At 40.5% G+C, this 17,500-nt stretch overlaps 2 protein-coding genes across 2 annotated transcripts in view; one reads left to right on the top strand and one right to left on the bottom strand.

Annotated features, from left to right (window-relative positions):
• The window catches only part of LOC135210251 (serine-rich adhesin for platelets-like), a 124,232-nt gene extending 110,037 nt beyond the window's left edge, over nt 1–14,195 (top strand). Inside the window, exons 3-6 of the mRNA XM_064243099.1 lie at nt 5,773–6,787; nt 7,405–7,548; nt 8,475–8,687; nt 11,256–14,195. Of these exons, the coding sequence (XP_064099169.1) occupies nt 6,638–6,787; nt 7,405–7,548; nt 8,475–8,687; nt 11,256–13,277 (2,529 nt within the window). The 5' untranslated portion in view covers nt 5,773–6,637 and the 3' untranslated portion in view covers nt 13,278–14,195. The remainder of the gene's footprint in view (nt 1–5,772; nt 6,788–7,404; nt 7,549–8,474; nt 8,688–11,255) is intronic.
• LOC135210254 (dehydrogenase/reductase SDR family member on chromosome X homolog) overlaps nt 1–17,500 on the bottom strand; it is a 310,210-nt gene that overhangs the window by 255,712 nt on the left and 36,998 nt on the right. The gene's annotated exons all lie outside the window — the stretch shown is intronic.

Below are 17,500 nucleotides of genomic sequence, written 5' to 3' on the forward strand. Positions count from 1 at the left end.
ATGACAATTGTTCTCAGTGAATCATACATAATTCATGGTGGGGACTTTGACGCAATAAAAGAAAATGTATGTATATACTGGTAATCTTGGCTCGTATGTCCATTTCTATTTTTTCGTTTTCTTAAAAAAAGGGGGGAAAAAAAAGTGGAGAATAGCATGTACCGTTTCTATTTTTCCGCCATTCTTTAAAAAAAAGCAAAAATAAAAAAAAAAAAAAAAAAAAAAAAAAAAAAAAACGGAGAAACATTGAAGGAAGATTACGTACAACGCTCCCAAGGGACTGGAGGATTAAGATTTGAGACAGGAATTTATGATGATTTGTCCTAGTATGTGGTGCGGGGGGGGGGGTTCCTAGTATGATATGGGGTGTTGGGGCGGGGGGGGGGGGGGGGGGGGGGTGAGGGGAGACAGCAAATGTCCACATCGGAGGTCGAATGGGATTTTTTAAAGAGATTATTTACGACAATCCATTGCTTATTTTTTACGCGATATCCTTATTAGAAATAAATATGGTCACTGGCAGTTCTTATCGTCTCTATCTTTCTTATTATCCGTCTATTGTTTATTACAAGTTTACTGATGTTGCTTCTATCATAGGCCTATCTTCCTTGAACAAGCAACGAAACTTCTGAAACCTCTTTAAGGATCTATTTCCATCTGCAAAAATATTCAAATAACCAACGGGCTGCTCTACGAGCAAGAGCCCGTGCTGGCATAAGGCCAGCTTAATCTGCAACAACAAGGGATATAAGATCAGGAGAAGCACTCCCATTACAGAACTGAACTGAATAGAATGATAGAATTTAGGCCAAGGGCAGAGCACTGGGACCTATGAGGTCATTCAGCGCAGAAACGGAAATTGACAGCAAAAAGGTTTGAAAGGTTTAACAGGAGGAAAACCTCAAAGCAGTTGCACTACGAATCAGTTGTGAGGAGATGGTGGAAAGTGAGATGGAAGAAAGAGAACATGAAAGGAGACACAGTAAAAGGAATGAAAGGGGTTGCAGCTAGGGGGTCGAAGGGACACTGCGAAATTACTGAGACTTCCTTAAAGGGATATATGGGTGAAGAAGAAACACTCCCATCATAAATACCAGGCGCGCATTAAGCCATCAAAACAATATCGCCGAACGCATCAGCCAAAACAGGCACCACCACATGAGGGTGTACCGATCGTTCCTGGTCAAGCGAATCTGAGCCAAAACACATCTAACGGTAAACTTCGTTATCACTCGTTTACCTTGCCTCTTAAAACGCTGGCTGCTGCCGCCGCTCTGGGGGAATTGAGCAATTCGTCTCTTTTAAGAATCTGAATAACATAACGCGAGAGGTGCGCACGTGCAATGCAAGCTATGAGTGATCCTTTGAAGATGCTTGGTACACGAATGGAACTTTTCACTTACTCGGGGAGCAAGCCTACAAACTACTTTGTTGTTTTTTAGGAATCTGAATAACATAACGCGAGAGGTGCGCATGTCCAATGCAAGCTATGAGTGATCCTTTGAAGATGCTTGGTACACGAATGGAACTTTTCACTTACTCGGGGAGCAAGCCTACAAACTAACTTTGTTGTTGTTCTTCTTCTTCTTCTTCTTCTTCTTGCTCTTGTTCTTGTTGAGGGGGTAGGTAACCACCACGGAAAACCCTGTTTCGTGTTGAGTTAAAGATACAGGAATATTAGGATGGAATCTTTGCGATTTATTTACTTTGTTGTTCTTGTTGTTGTTGAGGGGTTAGGTAAGCCCTATGGAAAACCCTAAAAAGGTCTGGAAAAGGAGTTTCGCGTTGAGTTAAGGATACAGGAGTTTTAGGATACGATCTTTATGATTTATTATTAGAATGAAAATGTAAAAAATAAATAATGAGCATATTAAACAGTGCAGGAAGATTATTTCTAATAAGATATAGCGTATTATTTATTTATTCTAATTTTCGTTGGTGAAACAATGCTCTATTTAGCTGTAGAGTTTAGCAAGTTTTAATTCATTTGGTGTACTGAATTTTGAGACTATTTTTCTGTTCAATTATTTTGTATTTTTTTTGTTTTTCATTGTATGCCAAAAGAAGGTAGTTAGTTCTCTGAGTATATCCTCTTCTCGATAATAAGTAGCTTCGAGTAATTTACTAAAAAATAACCATTACCACCAAATTCAACTTTAAGCATAACATGATTACATCAGACAGGACGTTTATTAAAAGTCCTGATCTATGCTGAAGGTTGCTGATAGACAAACACACACGAACAAAAGCAGCAGAAAGAACTGAATGAGGAAAAAAAAAACAGTAAAAACCAAGAGAAACAACTCACTGCAAAGCAAGCCACTTTTTCAATATTCACAGCAGTAGTGTTCCTGGTACTTTCGCAATAGGTTTGCCAGATCACGTCAGCAAGAGATGGAGAGAAAGAGAAATGTTGATTTACAGAAAAACAGAGGAAAAATGCAGCTGCAGTTGTTCTGACCGCTACGGGTCGACCGTTACCGAGATATATGACCTTAGAGGTTTCAACACAAGAATGATTAAAGCTGATTATATATATATATATATAGTATATACTATATATAATATATATATAATATATATATATATATATATATATATATGCCTCTTTTTACGTACATGCACGTGCCGATACGTTCATATGTTACGGTAAATATGTGAAAGCTGGGATTTAACAAGTCTCTAGGGAATTTGTGAAATGACCAATTTGCTTAGGAACATTTGATCCCGGAGGACTACGACTAAACAAGGCGAAACTGTTATTCATCTACACTATTTAGCTGTTGTTTAGTATGAGCCCCTTGTGGGGAGGGGGAGAGAGAGATGGGGGATGGGGGGCAAACAGTAGCAAGAATATCCCATGACCGGAAGTTTACTCTCGTAACCCTGAGAGGGGTTTATGTCCTTCGGGACCAGTTGGCTCCTTGGAAGGCCTTGTCCACCACCAGACGTCCTGTCTCTCCTATCCCATCCTCCTCAGTCCTTCCACTGCCACCAAGGTCAGCTGCAACCGGTACTGGCAACCCTCCATTGTGGGTATCGAGGTCATGTTCCTCGCAACAGGTAAACAGGCGTCAATTCCGTTTCATTGGTGTCCATTGCAATACGTTGACGAAGCGGTGTTTGTTTACGTTCATGTGAGCAAAAAATAACTTTTTCTTTTTTAATTACTACTTAATTCACTTATATATTAATCTCTTTTTAGTTTTCTGGGCTCTGTCTGCCCGCCCTCAGATCTTAAAAACTACCGAGGCTAGAGGGCTGCAAATTGGTATGTTGATCATCCACCCTCCAATCATCAAACATCCCAAATTGCAGCCCTCTAGGCTCGGTAGCTTTCATTTTATTTAAGGTTAAAGTTAGCTATAGGTGCCAATAACACAGGCCGTAGCTGAGAGTTTCATACAGCATTATACGCTATACAGAAAACTCGATTGAGCAGAAGAAACATTCATTATAGTATCATGACTATCTCTTCGGTTTAACATCACCATCAGTATTATTTTCTCTCTCTCTCTCTCTCTCTCTCTCTCTCTCTCTCTCTCTCTCTCTCTCTCCGCCATGTAATCCCCTAGCCTGAAGGATTCCCTGTCGATAGATCCTATATGAATCCTATTTTTTTTTCCTTTATCCTTTCACAAATCAAATGATTTTCATATCTCCAACTTCGTCAACTTCCTAACCACCTCTGCTTTCTCGCAAATTCTAGGGGATATTATTAATTATTATTTTTATATTATTATTCTTCTATTATTATTATATCATTATTATTATCCATTCTTATTATTATTATTATTATTATTATTTATTATATTCTTATTATTATTGAAAGATATCGCTGCATCAACTGCATTTTAACTTATAAATAGTCTTCTCTATTTTTCTCATAACAGCTTTCTCTTTGCAGCAGATGCAGCAATATTCTTTCAATAATACCTGTTTGAAAGAGGGTCTTCTTCCAGTATATTATTATTATTATTGTTGAGAAGACGATGAACCCTATTCAAACGGAACAAAGGAAATACATAAAGAAGATATCTCACTGATTAAAAAAGAAAATAAATAAATTAATAAATAGATAAAAACGTATTAAAATGCAAAGAGAACGGGATATAGAAATTGTGGTTCGTGATTATAATAATCAATATTATTTGAAATACATACTTGTATTAGTAATAGCAAATACAACTGCAGCACAAAACCACATTGATGATAATAATTGTAATCATTATAATATTGTGGAAGTTGAATAGTAATTTGAGGATCATTCCACGAACTTGAGAGGGAGGTCAAGGAAATCTTGTTCGAAGATTCTTTTTTTTTTTTTTCAATCATTGTTAACCAACACGTACCTACCGGGAGATGAGTAATAACTGAATGACTTGGCGTACTATCATAGAAAAAATAAATAAATAAATAAATAGAAGTAAAAAATGCTCCGAAGTCTCCTCTGCGCAATGGAGTATTCTATACAAAGCATAATGCTGTACAAAACCATCAGCTACGACCGGGAGCGCTCCAGTTGCTTCACAGATGCGGTAGAGTGAGGGTGCGCCCCACGCCTCCGGGAAGCGCTGCCAGATGCACGATCCATGGAAACGGAAGTTGAGAGTAGAAAGGTTTGGAAAGTGTAACGGAAGGAAAACCCCGTAGTTGCCCTATGAAACAATTGTCAGGTGAGGTGAATAACAAAATCGAAAAAAGAGAATAGGAATGGAGGTACAGTAAAATAAAAAAGAATATACTGACTGCATTGTTCCGCTACAGAGGGAAAATGCACTTCATGAGACATGCAGAAAACACAATATTCGGCCTTGACTAATAGAGGACTACTTGAATACTTGAGTCTTCCTCAAAAATGCTTTCAAAAGTTTTAACTACTCATTAAGCTTCCTGTCATCAGTAATAGATGCTCTTTCCTTTTTAATAATAATGATAATAATAATATAGCTATTTCAACAACATTTCATTTATAAAGGATCTTCTCAATTCTTCTTAAGAATTGAGAAGATTCTATATAAATCAAATGCCGCTGAAACAACTATAACATTCAATGCTACTGCCCTCAGAGAAAGCGTCCTCTCTAATAATAATAATAATAATAATTAATAATAATAATAATAATAAAAAATAATAATAATAATAAGAGGAAATTCTACCATCAATTTCTTGGGTTAAAATTCGGGTTGGCAAGGAGCTCGCCCTATCCGTTACTTCAAATGATAGAGGGTTATCATTCTCCGCGTATCTAACATGACACGACTGAATCGTCTCTGTGGGTCACTGAGAGAGAGAGGAGAGAGAGAGAGAGAGAGAGAGAGAGCGAGAGAGAGAGAGAGAGAGAGGATGGGTTTCCCACAGTAGGTTTGGTGATGTCTTTCCAGCGTAGGAAAAGAGTATAGTTGACCATAACATACTTATAATTCTGATAAGTTTTACCCTTCAATTTTCATCAGTTTCACCCTCATAATCTACGACTGACCCTCACTTGCAGTCTTTACAGTTAAGCAGAGTCTTTCCACGCGCTCGCGAGCAAGCACAAAGACATTCACGCGCAGTCACACAAAAGAATATCAGTACATCAACACAATGCCTAATTTCCAAAAGAAAGCTTCTTTTTACCCACCCTTCACGAGTTTCTAATTGACTCCCCGATATATATTTGCGAGTCCCACTCAATCACATTCCAGCGAAAACAAATAAGTCTTTATTTTTATTTTACTTCATTTTCTTGTCATCTGGTTTATTTACCTGACATACTTTTACTTGCAGAGTCACACAGCAGCAGTAGCAGCAGCAGCAGCAGCAGCAGCCCGGGGAGGCTAACTAAACTACCACAAGCGTGCAAGCACTCATCTTCAGTAACCGAAGAAGGGGGAGTTTTCTCGCCAAGAAAGTATTGCATGAAAACGAAGGAAGCACAAAACACCTCTTTACTTCAGGGAGGGCATGATATCCTTTTAAAAGAGTAAGAGACCTCCTTTTTCCGGGTTTCTGCATGAAAGTGCCGACAGTATCTCCACATTTATGAAGCAGTTTGTCAATACAGAAAGCAGATGATGTTTACGTTGTGTTGAGGAACGAATTTTACTTTACCGCAAAGCAGTGCTTCAAGTTTTTCCCAGTTTTTCTTAAACCTAGAGACTGAACTTACTTACGAATCATGGCAAAGTGATCAGACACATTATCTGAAGGCGTCAGTAATGAACGACCGGCGAAAAGGAAACCTTGAATATCGTTTAACGCCACGAAAACTAAGGGTTTCAGTTCTGACGTAGAATATCAACCTGACAAAACAAATAAGCGAACTTGTAAACTAGCTGATAAACGTCACAGAAAAGACACCACAAAAACGAAAGCAAAACAGATAAACAAAAGAAACTCTAGCGAATGAAAAGGTGACCGAGAATCTCACACAGCGCGAAGGAATCACGCTGAAAGCAGAGACAAAACAGAATCATCGAGGGCCTCTCGCAGATAAAGAAAGTTCAGACAGGAAGAAGAAGAAGAAGAAAGAGCGGTAGTGGACGCAAACCTGCCAGCTGGTCATGACATGACAGAGCCGTTGTTGCTGCTGTTATTGGTCAGAGGCGGTCCACCACCACAGTAAGAGGCACGACGGGCGGCGGGCGGCGGGATGTTCCGCTGCGAAGCTGTTTATCGTGGTTGCCGGGCCGTGTTGGGCGCCCAGTCCTCCTCCACACTCACGCTCCTGGTGGAGCACCTCCTGGCGCCCAACGCCAACGGCCAACTTGCCCACGACGGAGGAACCCACACGTACACCAAGGTAAACAGGAGGAGGTTGACCTTATCTTTCATTTTTTTGAAGAGGCTGATTCACACCAGGAATATTAAGTGGCGTGTTCCGATGAGAGAGAGAGAGAGAGAGAGAGAGAGAGAGAGAGAGAGAGAGAGAGAGAGAGAGCCTTAAAATATTATCAAATATTGTCCTAAAATCCTTAAAGATATCCTGTGATATTTATCTTCAGCTTGGAAAAGCATCGTAAATCATAATGTTTTTTTTTTTAACTGCATTGAACATTCAGGAGAAAATATTGTATAATCTGGCCTGTTCATTGTATTAGTCAAATGTACCTAAAGAAAATAATACTAGCACTTATATTTGATTTTAAATCACGAAAAAATTATAAATGTGATGATTATTATACGAACGAAGTTACAGCCACGAAGGAAAACTGAAACACTGGAGATGACAATCACTTGCGTCTTATGACCAAGACACGCTTCTGTGACCATGTCTTGGTAACAAGACGAAAGTACTTAGCATCTCCAGTGTTTCAATTTTCCTTCGTGGCTGTACCTTCGTTCGTACATGTATATATAGTATATGCGTGTGTGTTATGTATATTAATCCTTTTCTTCATCACTGTCCCACGAATGCAGCTCCGAAGCGAGAGATGTCAACTGCAGTGCGACGACGAACGGCTCCAAGTGACCCCAATCCGGAGGGACGAAGGCTTCGAATCGGATTCCGAGTCATCTGGGAGCACCTGCGATGAGTCCTTCTGCAGCAATCAAGATATCAAGGTACTGCTGCTTCTCGACAGAGGTTCCTGGATAGGTGTTTGGGATTCCTAGATTCCTTGATCCTTGCTGAGAATTTGGGATTCGTTGATTCCTTGATCCTCGCTGGGAATTTGGGATTCTTTGATCCTTGCTTGGAATTTGGGATTCCTTGATCCTTGCTGGGAATTTGAGATTCTTTGATTCCTTGCTGAGAATTTAGGATTCTCTGATTCCTTGCTGGGAATTTGGGATTCTTTGATTCCTTGATCCTTGCTGAGAATTTGAGATTCCTTGATCCTTGCTGGGAATTTGGGATTCCTTGATTCCTTGATCCTTGCTGGGAATTTGGGATTCCTTGATTCCTTGATCCTTGCTGGGAATTTGGGATTCCTTGATACTAGCTGGGAATTTGGGATTTCTTGATTCCTTGATCCTTGTTGTAAATTTGGGATTCCTTGATCCTTGCTGGGCATTTGGATTCCTTGATTCCTTGATCCTTGCTGGGATTTGTTTCTCGTCCTATACGTGATTCCTTGCAATTATTTTTTTTTTCTGAGAATGAATATGTAATTCTTTCAAGAACCACTGTCTGCAAGGTTTATAACTCAATTTCCTTTCTCTGAATGAGATCCATTTCTTTACGATTGTAGAAGGAACTGCAATATTTACATTTAAAAAAAACTGCTTTTCATCTAATTGTTTTTCACATAAACAGAAAGAATCCTAACCTCGAGAAAACATGATAGTAACAAAAATCAAATTAAAAATTCTACACATGAACATAAAATCACTAATTTGTAAAAATAAAAAAAAAATTTAAAAAAAGCCAAATCTGAACAGTAAAATCGTATAATGACGTTAAATATCAATCATTTTTGAGGTCAAACAGCTTTTAATACGATAAAATTATCCCTTTAAAAGACTAACAAAGAAAACTCTCTTTGCAGATGATCAACGACCACGTCCTCAGGCTGGACCACCTGATTCACCACGACTCTGCCGCGACTTCTGCTGCGCCCTTCACCTCCTCCTCCTCGTCTTCGTCCTCCTCGGACGATATCTCGTCCTCAGCCACCAGCAGTGGCAACGAGAGCGAGGATGACACTCCGAGGTCCACCTCCGAATGCATCGGGACTTCCGTCCAAAATTCTCAGTCACAGGTACGTTTTAGTCTCTCTTTTTTTTCCAGTTTTCTGTGAAAGAAAACGATTGAGAAGGCTTGGTCTGTCCGTCCGCACGTTTGCTGTCCGCGCTTTATTCTGTCCGCACTTTTTCTTTCCGCACTTATTCTGTCCGCACTTTATTCTGTCTGCACTTTATTCTGTCCGCCCTCCGATCTTAAAAACTACTGAGGCTAGAGGGCTGCAGATTGGTATGTCGATCATCCAACCTCCAATCATCAACCATACCAAGTTGCAGCCCTCTAACCTCAGTAGTTTTCATTTTATTTAAGGTTAAAGTTAGCCATGGCCATACGTCTGGCAACGCCGTAGGACAGGCCACCACCGGGCCGTGGCTGAAAGCTTCATTTGCCTCGGCTCACGCAGCATTATACGCTGTGCAGAAAACTCGATTTTCACTTGTTTTACTCAGAGGATGGGCTGTGGTTTTGCTACCTTTCTTAATTGGAAGATTTGTATGATTAGTAAAGTGGTAATATATCCACTCTTAATTAAAAGAGGTCTGTCAGTAAAGGTTTTCTTAGGGAGTGAATTTAATATCATGAATTAGAGTTACAAATTATCAACTTCCAGGTACAAAAGATTAGAAAAAAACAGCTTGGGTTTGATAAAACCATGGAAGATTTGTATGATTAGTAAAGTGGTAATATATTCACTCTTAATTAAAACAGGACTGTATTAAAGGTTTTATTAGGGTGTGAATTTACTATCATGAATTAGAGTTACAAATTATCAACTTCCAGAGAGTACAAAAGATTCAAAAGACAAAAAAGAGCTTGTGTCTGACAAAAACAACAGACTCATATTGCCGTGACGTGCACAATTCTATTGTCACTTGTGGTCCTTTGAGAATATATAATTCTAAGAATCGTCAAAAAACGAAAATAACAACGTTTTTAAAAATTGGGAAAAAAAACTAAATCTGAGCAAAATTCAATCTCCTATTATGATATTCTGATGACAAAAAATATGCGGTCAACGCAATCTATATTCCCTAGGAGTGACATGTGAATTCGCGCGTGAAAACGGACATACTTGAAAGAAACCAATAAAAATTCAGAGACAAGCAACAAATATTGTGTAGTTCTTTAGGATAATTACATAATTTTATTAAAGATACTTCAATCTGAGGCTACGCAAAGTTCTGCGTGATTTTCTTTCTGTCTCAAAACATAGCATAGACAATTTTATTTCAAAGACCACTGCATATTATAAAATTCTAAACTTCTCGAGTAGAAATCTGTGTATGGTAAATATTTTCCCGTTACCGATATAGGAACTGAATGGAATATGGAATAGGCCAAAGACGGAGCACTGGGACCTATGAGGTCATTCAGAGCTGCAAGGGAAATTGACGGTAAAAAGGTCTGAAAGGTGTGACAGGAGGAGAACCTTGAAGCAGTTGCACTATGAAACAAATGACAGGAGAGGGTGGATAGCAAGATGGAGGAGAGAGAATATGAATGGGAGTACAGTAAAAAGAATGAAAGGGATTGCTGCTAAGGACCAAAGGGACGCTGTAATGAACCTTAAGTTATGGCTACAGTGCACCTCACGCACTAATCCCCTATGGGGCCTAAGGATACATTCCGATTACGTAAACAGATTTCTTGCAAAACTGCCCTTAAAGAGGAAAGGGAAATCAGAAAACTTTTAAAAAACAAAGACGAAAAGGATTTGGAAACTTAATTCTTCCGGGAAGTGCAGATTGCTGATTCAACCATGGCTGATTTAGCACCTGCAACAGGGAAAGGAGATTACAAAAAAAATAATAATAATAATTTTAAAAAACTCAATTTCTGATTGTTTCCTTCTGATGCAGGATATGCACTGATACCTCAAGGGAAAACTGGTTCAAGGTGATTCTTTAAAAGCAAAATGGGAATACAGTTAAAAACATGTTAAAAATGCAATGAATTTCGAAGCCAAATGCCCACAAGTTACCTAAAAGATACCTCCTATTGTCTGTAGTATTAGAGAGAGAGAGAGAGAGAGAAGGAAATACACCATGTACTCTTACTTCATTGATTATATATATATATATATATATATATATATATATATATATATATATATATACATATATATGTATATATATATATATATATATATATATATATATATATATATATAATAAAACAGTCCTTGGTATTCAATATACTCTCTTCTTGATATCACTGGAAAATATATATAATTTTGGATATGTCCCTGACTATTAAGAAAAATGAATCATTAGTTCTTACAGTATCTAATATAGTAAACAAATAAGTTCAACTTTTTATTCACGTTAAGATAGAGAGAGAAATACACCATGTACCTTTACATTATTGATTGCTATATAAAATGAACAGTCCTTGGTATTCACTATACTCTCCTCTTGATATCACTGGAAAGTATATATAATTTTGGATATGTCCCTGACTATTAAAAAAAATGAATCATTAGTTCTTGGATTTTCTAATATGGTAAATGGTAAATAAATGAGTTCAACTTTGCATTCATGTTAATTGACCCCTGTTAATGACATTTTTTTTTTTGTGACCTCAGGTCGACGCAAGTCGCGGCGCCCCAGCCGTCAGCGGAGGGAACGCCGGTGGCGGCTGTGCGAACACCACCATCGGCGACACATTCCTGATGAGCGACATCTTGTATTGCCACGTGGCGCCCGCCACGCCCCGGGTGGTGGTGGTCGTCGTGAAAGACGCAGGCTCTAGTCAGGTTTACGCCCACGTCTTTCAGTGCCTCACCGAGGAGGCGGCGAGGGCGCTCTACGCCCACTACAAGGAGGCCAGCAACAAATACAAGCTGAACAGGTACCGCAACAGCAAGAGGAAAACGGACCCGAACTCGGCAGAGTCGCCCGTCGGCGGCGGCGCCACCGTCTACAAGAGCGGCAGCATCAGTAGTAGTAGTCACAAAGACGCCCTCTACGGGAAGCCGCCCAGCGGGAGCGTCTACAGTTCTTCCAAAGTTGCCGGAGGATCCTTGAGTCGGTTGAGAGACGGAGGAGGAGTTGGAGGAGGAAGTAACAGCAGCGGAAGAGGCTCCCTCAGATCAGTAGAGGCCAGACTCCTCAAAGGGGAAAAGAGAGATCTGGGCAACAACGTCAACGTGATTGAGATCAGAGAGGCGTCCCAGCTAGATAACCGAAACAACAACAACAACAACAACGAAGACCCGTCCTCCCCCTGGAACCTCGTGCAACACACCGATTCCAACGGCGTCACCCACATCGAGATCGAGAGCGGCCCGTGCAGTCTCATGAGCAGTTCGTCCGATACCTCCGACTTCAACAGCCTCGCCAGCGTGAGCTCCCAGCAGCAGGGAGGTGGTCAGCTGACGATGAACTCGCTCACAGCGCTGCTGCCCTCGCATACCACCGCCACCACCAGCAACTCGGACGTCATCGGTTCGAGCCTGCAAGGGTCGAGCAGTTGCCCTACGAGCCTAATCTCGACGGAGAGGGAGATCCTCATCGCCGGGGAGGTCGAGAAGAAGACGCGCCAAAGACAGCCCCCTCAGTTCCTGAGGGAGCAGCAGCGCAATTTCGGCCACCCGGACCCGCCGTCGCCGTGGAGGCAAGAGGACAACATCTGGGGCGAGGAGACTCTCAGGAGGAGCGACAACTTCAACAAGAGAGACGAATACCACCGCCGAGGAGACAAGAAGAACCGCGAGGAGAGAGAGGGACGAAGTCGACGGGGCAGACACGAGGTCGAACTCCGAAGCCACAACACCCTGAAGGACACGGTGCCGCTGTCGATGCCCCTCGGCTCTGTGGAAGGGCTCATTCCCCGCCTGCCCCAGGAGAGGCCGTCGAGGGCCCGAGAGCAGTCCAGGACGAGGCTGAGACATTCCCACAACAAAGGGCCGGCGCCCCCGCCGCCGCCCAGGCGCCACCCAAACAACCCTTCGCTACTCCTGGTTCCTACGAAAAGCGGGGCGGAGAACGCCCGAGCCTTCTACCCGAAGGAGTCGCACATCATCCGGGGGAACAAAGTCGTCCGCGTCCAGGAATACCCGGGGTACTCCAGCACCTGGATGCACCACGACATCAACAACAACCCCCACCACTACAGCTATTACGCCCACGGCAACGCCTGGATAGGGGCGGCCCACGAGTACCACGCCATGAGACCCAGGGAGACGACGTCGACCATCACCAACGAAATGAGGCGCCGGTCGCGCTCCAAGAGCCCCGCCCGGAGGCCGATGGCCCACCGGTACATCGACGCCGTGTCGACGTTCAACCTCTCGCAGAAGCTGAAGGACATCTCGGAGGCGGTCTTCACGGGCAAGCGCAACGGGAACAGCATCCAGGCCAACGCAAACCTGTCTGCAGCTGCTGCTGCGAATAACAGCAGTCACAGCAGCGCTCACAGCGGCGGCGCCCGCGAGGGAAAAGGTCACAGCCGATCCATGTCGACGGTGTCTGCCTCCGCCGTGGAGGGACTGGGCGACGGCACCCTCAAATCCGTCATCAAGAAAGGTCGCAAGGTGGAGGGGTCACCGCAGACGAGGAGGGTGACCTTCAGCGCCTACGCCACCGTACAGGTTATGGAGGCGTGACCCCACCGGTGACCCTGTGGCGTGGAACAGTCTCCGCCGCTCGCCGTGGAACATTCTTCGCTGAATGATGCTCAACTCATCTCTTCTATAGTTCGACCCTTTTTTTTTATTATTTTATTTTGGTTATTCATCTCATTCATAGCTTTACCTCACTTCTACTACGGTGCCGTCCTGGTAACTATTGACGATTTAACTCTAATTCAGCTGCGTGTATGAAATATAATCATTCTCCTTGAATAACTCTTGCGAATTACCTCTTCCCCGCCTCCCCCCTCCCCCCCTTTCATTCGCTGCTACTTGTCAGTAATTTTTAGAGTATTGTTAAGTCATCAATAAGTGGTGTCTTTCATGAGGCTAATTTGGAAAAGCAAATTTCATTTTCTTATGTATTATTGTTACAATTATCTTGTAAACACACACATACCCACACACACACACACACATATATATATAGACACACACGTATATACATATTCTGAACTATATAATATTTATACTAAAAAAATTCTTGTCGACACTTATTTATCGTTACACTCAAAGACATCAAATAACTTGCTAAAGTTTTTTTTTTCTGGAGGCTAAACAGAAAAAAATGAAATCAGTCAAGAGCTTTCACCTGCTGTAGTAGTCAGTAAAGTTAAAGATAAGAATCAAACGCGAAAATGAAGTACAGAAGATATCAGTGGGGAGGGGGGCAGACCAACCAGTCACCAACAATGAAGATGGCGCTCTTAAAAAGCTCAAAGATTTGCAGTCAGAACCTATACGAGACCACTTTCAATATCCATCTCCTAATTTGACACCTCACTGAGGGCCATATTTCCAGCACCACTTAAGAGATTCCCTTTTTACACTGAACTGAAGTCGACAACTCGGTCACAAGCCGCGTTGATTGACTGATTTATAAAAATCGAAGGCATATATAATTAATATATTAAGCTTATATATATAAATAATTATAATATATATATATATCTATATATATATGCCAAGCGCTTGGGCAAATTGTACCACTCAGCGCTGAAATGGAAATTGACAGTAAAAGAAGGTTTGAAAGATGTAACAGGAGGATAACCTCAAAAGCAGTTGCACTATGAATGAATTGTCAGGAAAGGGTTAAGGGAAGTAAGATGGGAAGAATGGGAATATAAATCTCTGCCTGCCACATTCCTAACAGCGGTTGTAATTCACATTCCTAGTTAAGCCTGTCAGTCATCGTTACCATATCTCAGCCGTTTCTCATTTTAGCTTCATTTTCGTCGTTTAAATGATGCATGAAAATGAGCCCTATTTTTTACAGAATACACATTTTTTACTCGTCCTTGAAAGTCATATATATAAAACTCATTCTTCTACTCTACGAATTGTTTGCCAAGAAAGATTAGAATATTCTCCTGTTTTTGTGATCAAAATGTTTACTTGTAAACAGCACATACGATAAAAGATAAGAGCTTTTCTTATCAATTAAGAAAATAGACATAAATACACGTACATACGTGCAAACACAACAATACTTGGGTAAACAAATCGACGTGGAAACTATAAAATTTTAACATTCACGCTTTGAATGAACTATAAACCAAACCTCCTCTCTTTTCAACTGTATTAAATAGATTACTTATCAGTCATACATAACATGAGAGAGAGAGAGAGAGAGAGAGAGAGAGAGAGAGAGAGAGAGAGAGCGTAGACGGCGAGGTTAAGGAATTTATCGAGGGAAAGCAGGATGTGGTGAGGAAACTCGACAAAATTGAGCGAAACTCCTGTACGTTTTCTTTCCCCCACAAGCCTAGCCACACATTTACAGTCACTGTATCCTCCTACTCCTCCTCCTCAAACAACTGCTAGGAGACTGACACCATCCCTCCCCCTCCCTCCCTCGTCTCTCCCCCCACCCTCCCCCTCCCTCAGAGAAGCGTTCTATACAAGACAAATCGCTACGAAACCCCACAACTTTCCTATTTTCGTAATTTCATTCAATGGCTTGAGGAGCTCGCTTCCTAAGACTTTAGCGACCCAGGAGAGTGGCGCTTCTCTCTCTCTCTCTCTCTCTGAAGAAGGTTTTTAATTCCAATTTATATCAGTCTGCCCCAACTTCTCAAAAGTCATGTCTTCTTTTCGATTCGCCTTTTTTTTTTTTTTTTTTTTTTTTTTTACGCATCATCAAACAAGGCGATATCATTCCTTCACTACTATGGCAGTCCCCCACATTCACACACATAAAAAACCAACAACGCTAATCGAACATCACAGTAGCAGACACTTACCAAACAAAGCAAAACGCAGTACTCGAAGTAACTTTTCCACACGTTATTCCTTCATCTGACTGAACCTAAGTCGGTTAAACTGCGAAAAACTGACGAAACCAATCCTACTTGACAATCTAACTTAGGCCTACTCTACTTTCAGAGTCACTAATTTTCTTAATGATATAATCTTTCACCATCACCCAAATCATTTTCCTCTAAATCAAAGCATTCATTTTCATCGAATTCACAACTGAAAGACCTCTATATAGTATTAATTAATAGAAATATTTTTAACTAATTCACCCTTATGAGTAAATATCTATATATATATATATATATATTATATAATATATATATATAATATATATATATATATATATATATATATATGTGTGTATATATATTATATATATATATATATATATATATATATATATATATATATATATATATAACATCTGTCTGCATTCTCCCACTCTTAGCTTAAACAATTCACTATGTTAACCTTCCAGGCCATGGCAAGTCATCATCAGTGTTTATAATCAAACTGTATATAAGAGACCTCTCTGATATTGTAACATTTCGTGTGAAACTCCTCAAATACTATATATTCTGTTTCCCTTTCTCCGATGATTTAATAAGTTCAAAGGAGTTATTTTTTTATGAGTCATATTATATATATATATATATATATATATATATATATAATATATATATATATATATATATATATATATATATATATATATATATATATATATATATATATATATATCTTGTGCCATGGCCACGCAACAGAGAACGCCATCTTCGAATCAACCCTAAACAAGCAAAACTTGTGGAGAAACCTTTTGCATGTCTGTGTATTCAAAACGTGTTTATTTTTCCCCTTCTCCTTTCTTCCCAAGCCCAGCGTTTTGCCGAACCTTACTATGTACAGAATACAGAGTATTATGATTTTAAAATGTAACGAAAGCCCTATTTTATTACCTTAACCCTGTTGGAAACCTTTGAACTGATTATTTGTACATAATAAAATGCCTGTCAAAGAAATTGCTGTTTTATTTGCGTTTTCCCGTCTTTTGTTTTTTTTCTACTCATTAAAAAACATTGGTAATAAACTTCATTGGTGTGGGAAAATAGAAAATAGAATTTAGGCCGAGCGCTGGGACCTATGAGGTCATTCAGCGCTGAAAGAGAAATTGACAGTAAAGAGGTCTGAAAGGCGTAAGCAGTTGCACTATGAATCAATTATTACGAGGGTGGAAAGTAGGCTGGAAGAAAGAGAATATGAACGGAGGTACAGAAAAAGTAATGAAAGAAGTGGCAGCTAGGGACCGAAGGGACGCTGCAAAGACCCTTTCAGTAATGCCTACAGGACACCACGAGAGGTACACGTGGTGGGGTTCACTGGTATGAAATCAGTTCAAGACCATGAAAAAAAATGAACGTTTTTCGCCCCTTGGGACGCTGCAAAGAACTTTCATTAATCCCTACAGTGCGTCGCGTGAGGCTCACTGAATGCACTACCCCCAACAGGGTAATGTGATCAAGAACAAAATACGTATTGGCGTCTAGGACCGAGTGAAATGAAGGTTATGCAATGAATTGGTAAAACTATTTGCTTTACCAGAAAAAGTCTTGTATCGCTCTGAAATACCCCAATCGAGGGTAAACTTCTAAAAATATAAAGTCTCAACAGAAGGTCTTTACCGAAGTCAGGAAACATAAGAAGAATTCGCTGGACATTTGTTTTAGGGTTACCATGGACTACTAACTCTTAATTTATGTAGGTAGTACCTACGGGAATCATATCTAGTGCACTTTTTGGGAGTACGACAAGCTTACAATCTAAGCCACCTCCTGCTACCATACAGAATTTAATCCCTCATTTCTTAAGCGCTGAAACGCACAGCTCTGGGAAGGTTAAAATATAATTAGATAACAACTCCAATTGATAAACTGGACCGGCAA

This window comes from Macrobrachium nipponense, chromosome 39, assembly GCF_015104395.2.
Source record: "Macrobrachium nipponense isolate FS-2020 chromosome 39, ASM1510439v2, whole genome shotgun sequence".
Taxonomy (NCBI): Eukaryota; Metazoa; Arthropoda; class Malacostraca; order Decapoda; family Palaemonidae; genus Macrobrachium; species Macrobrachium nipponense.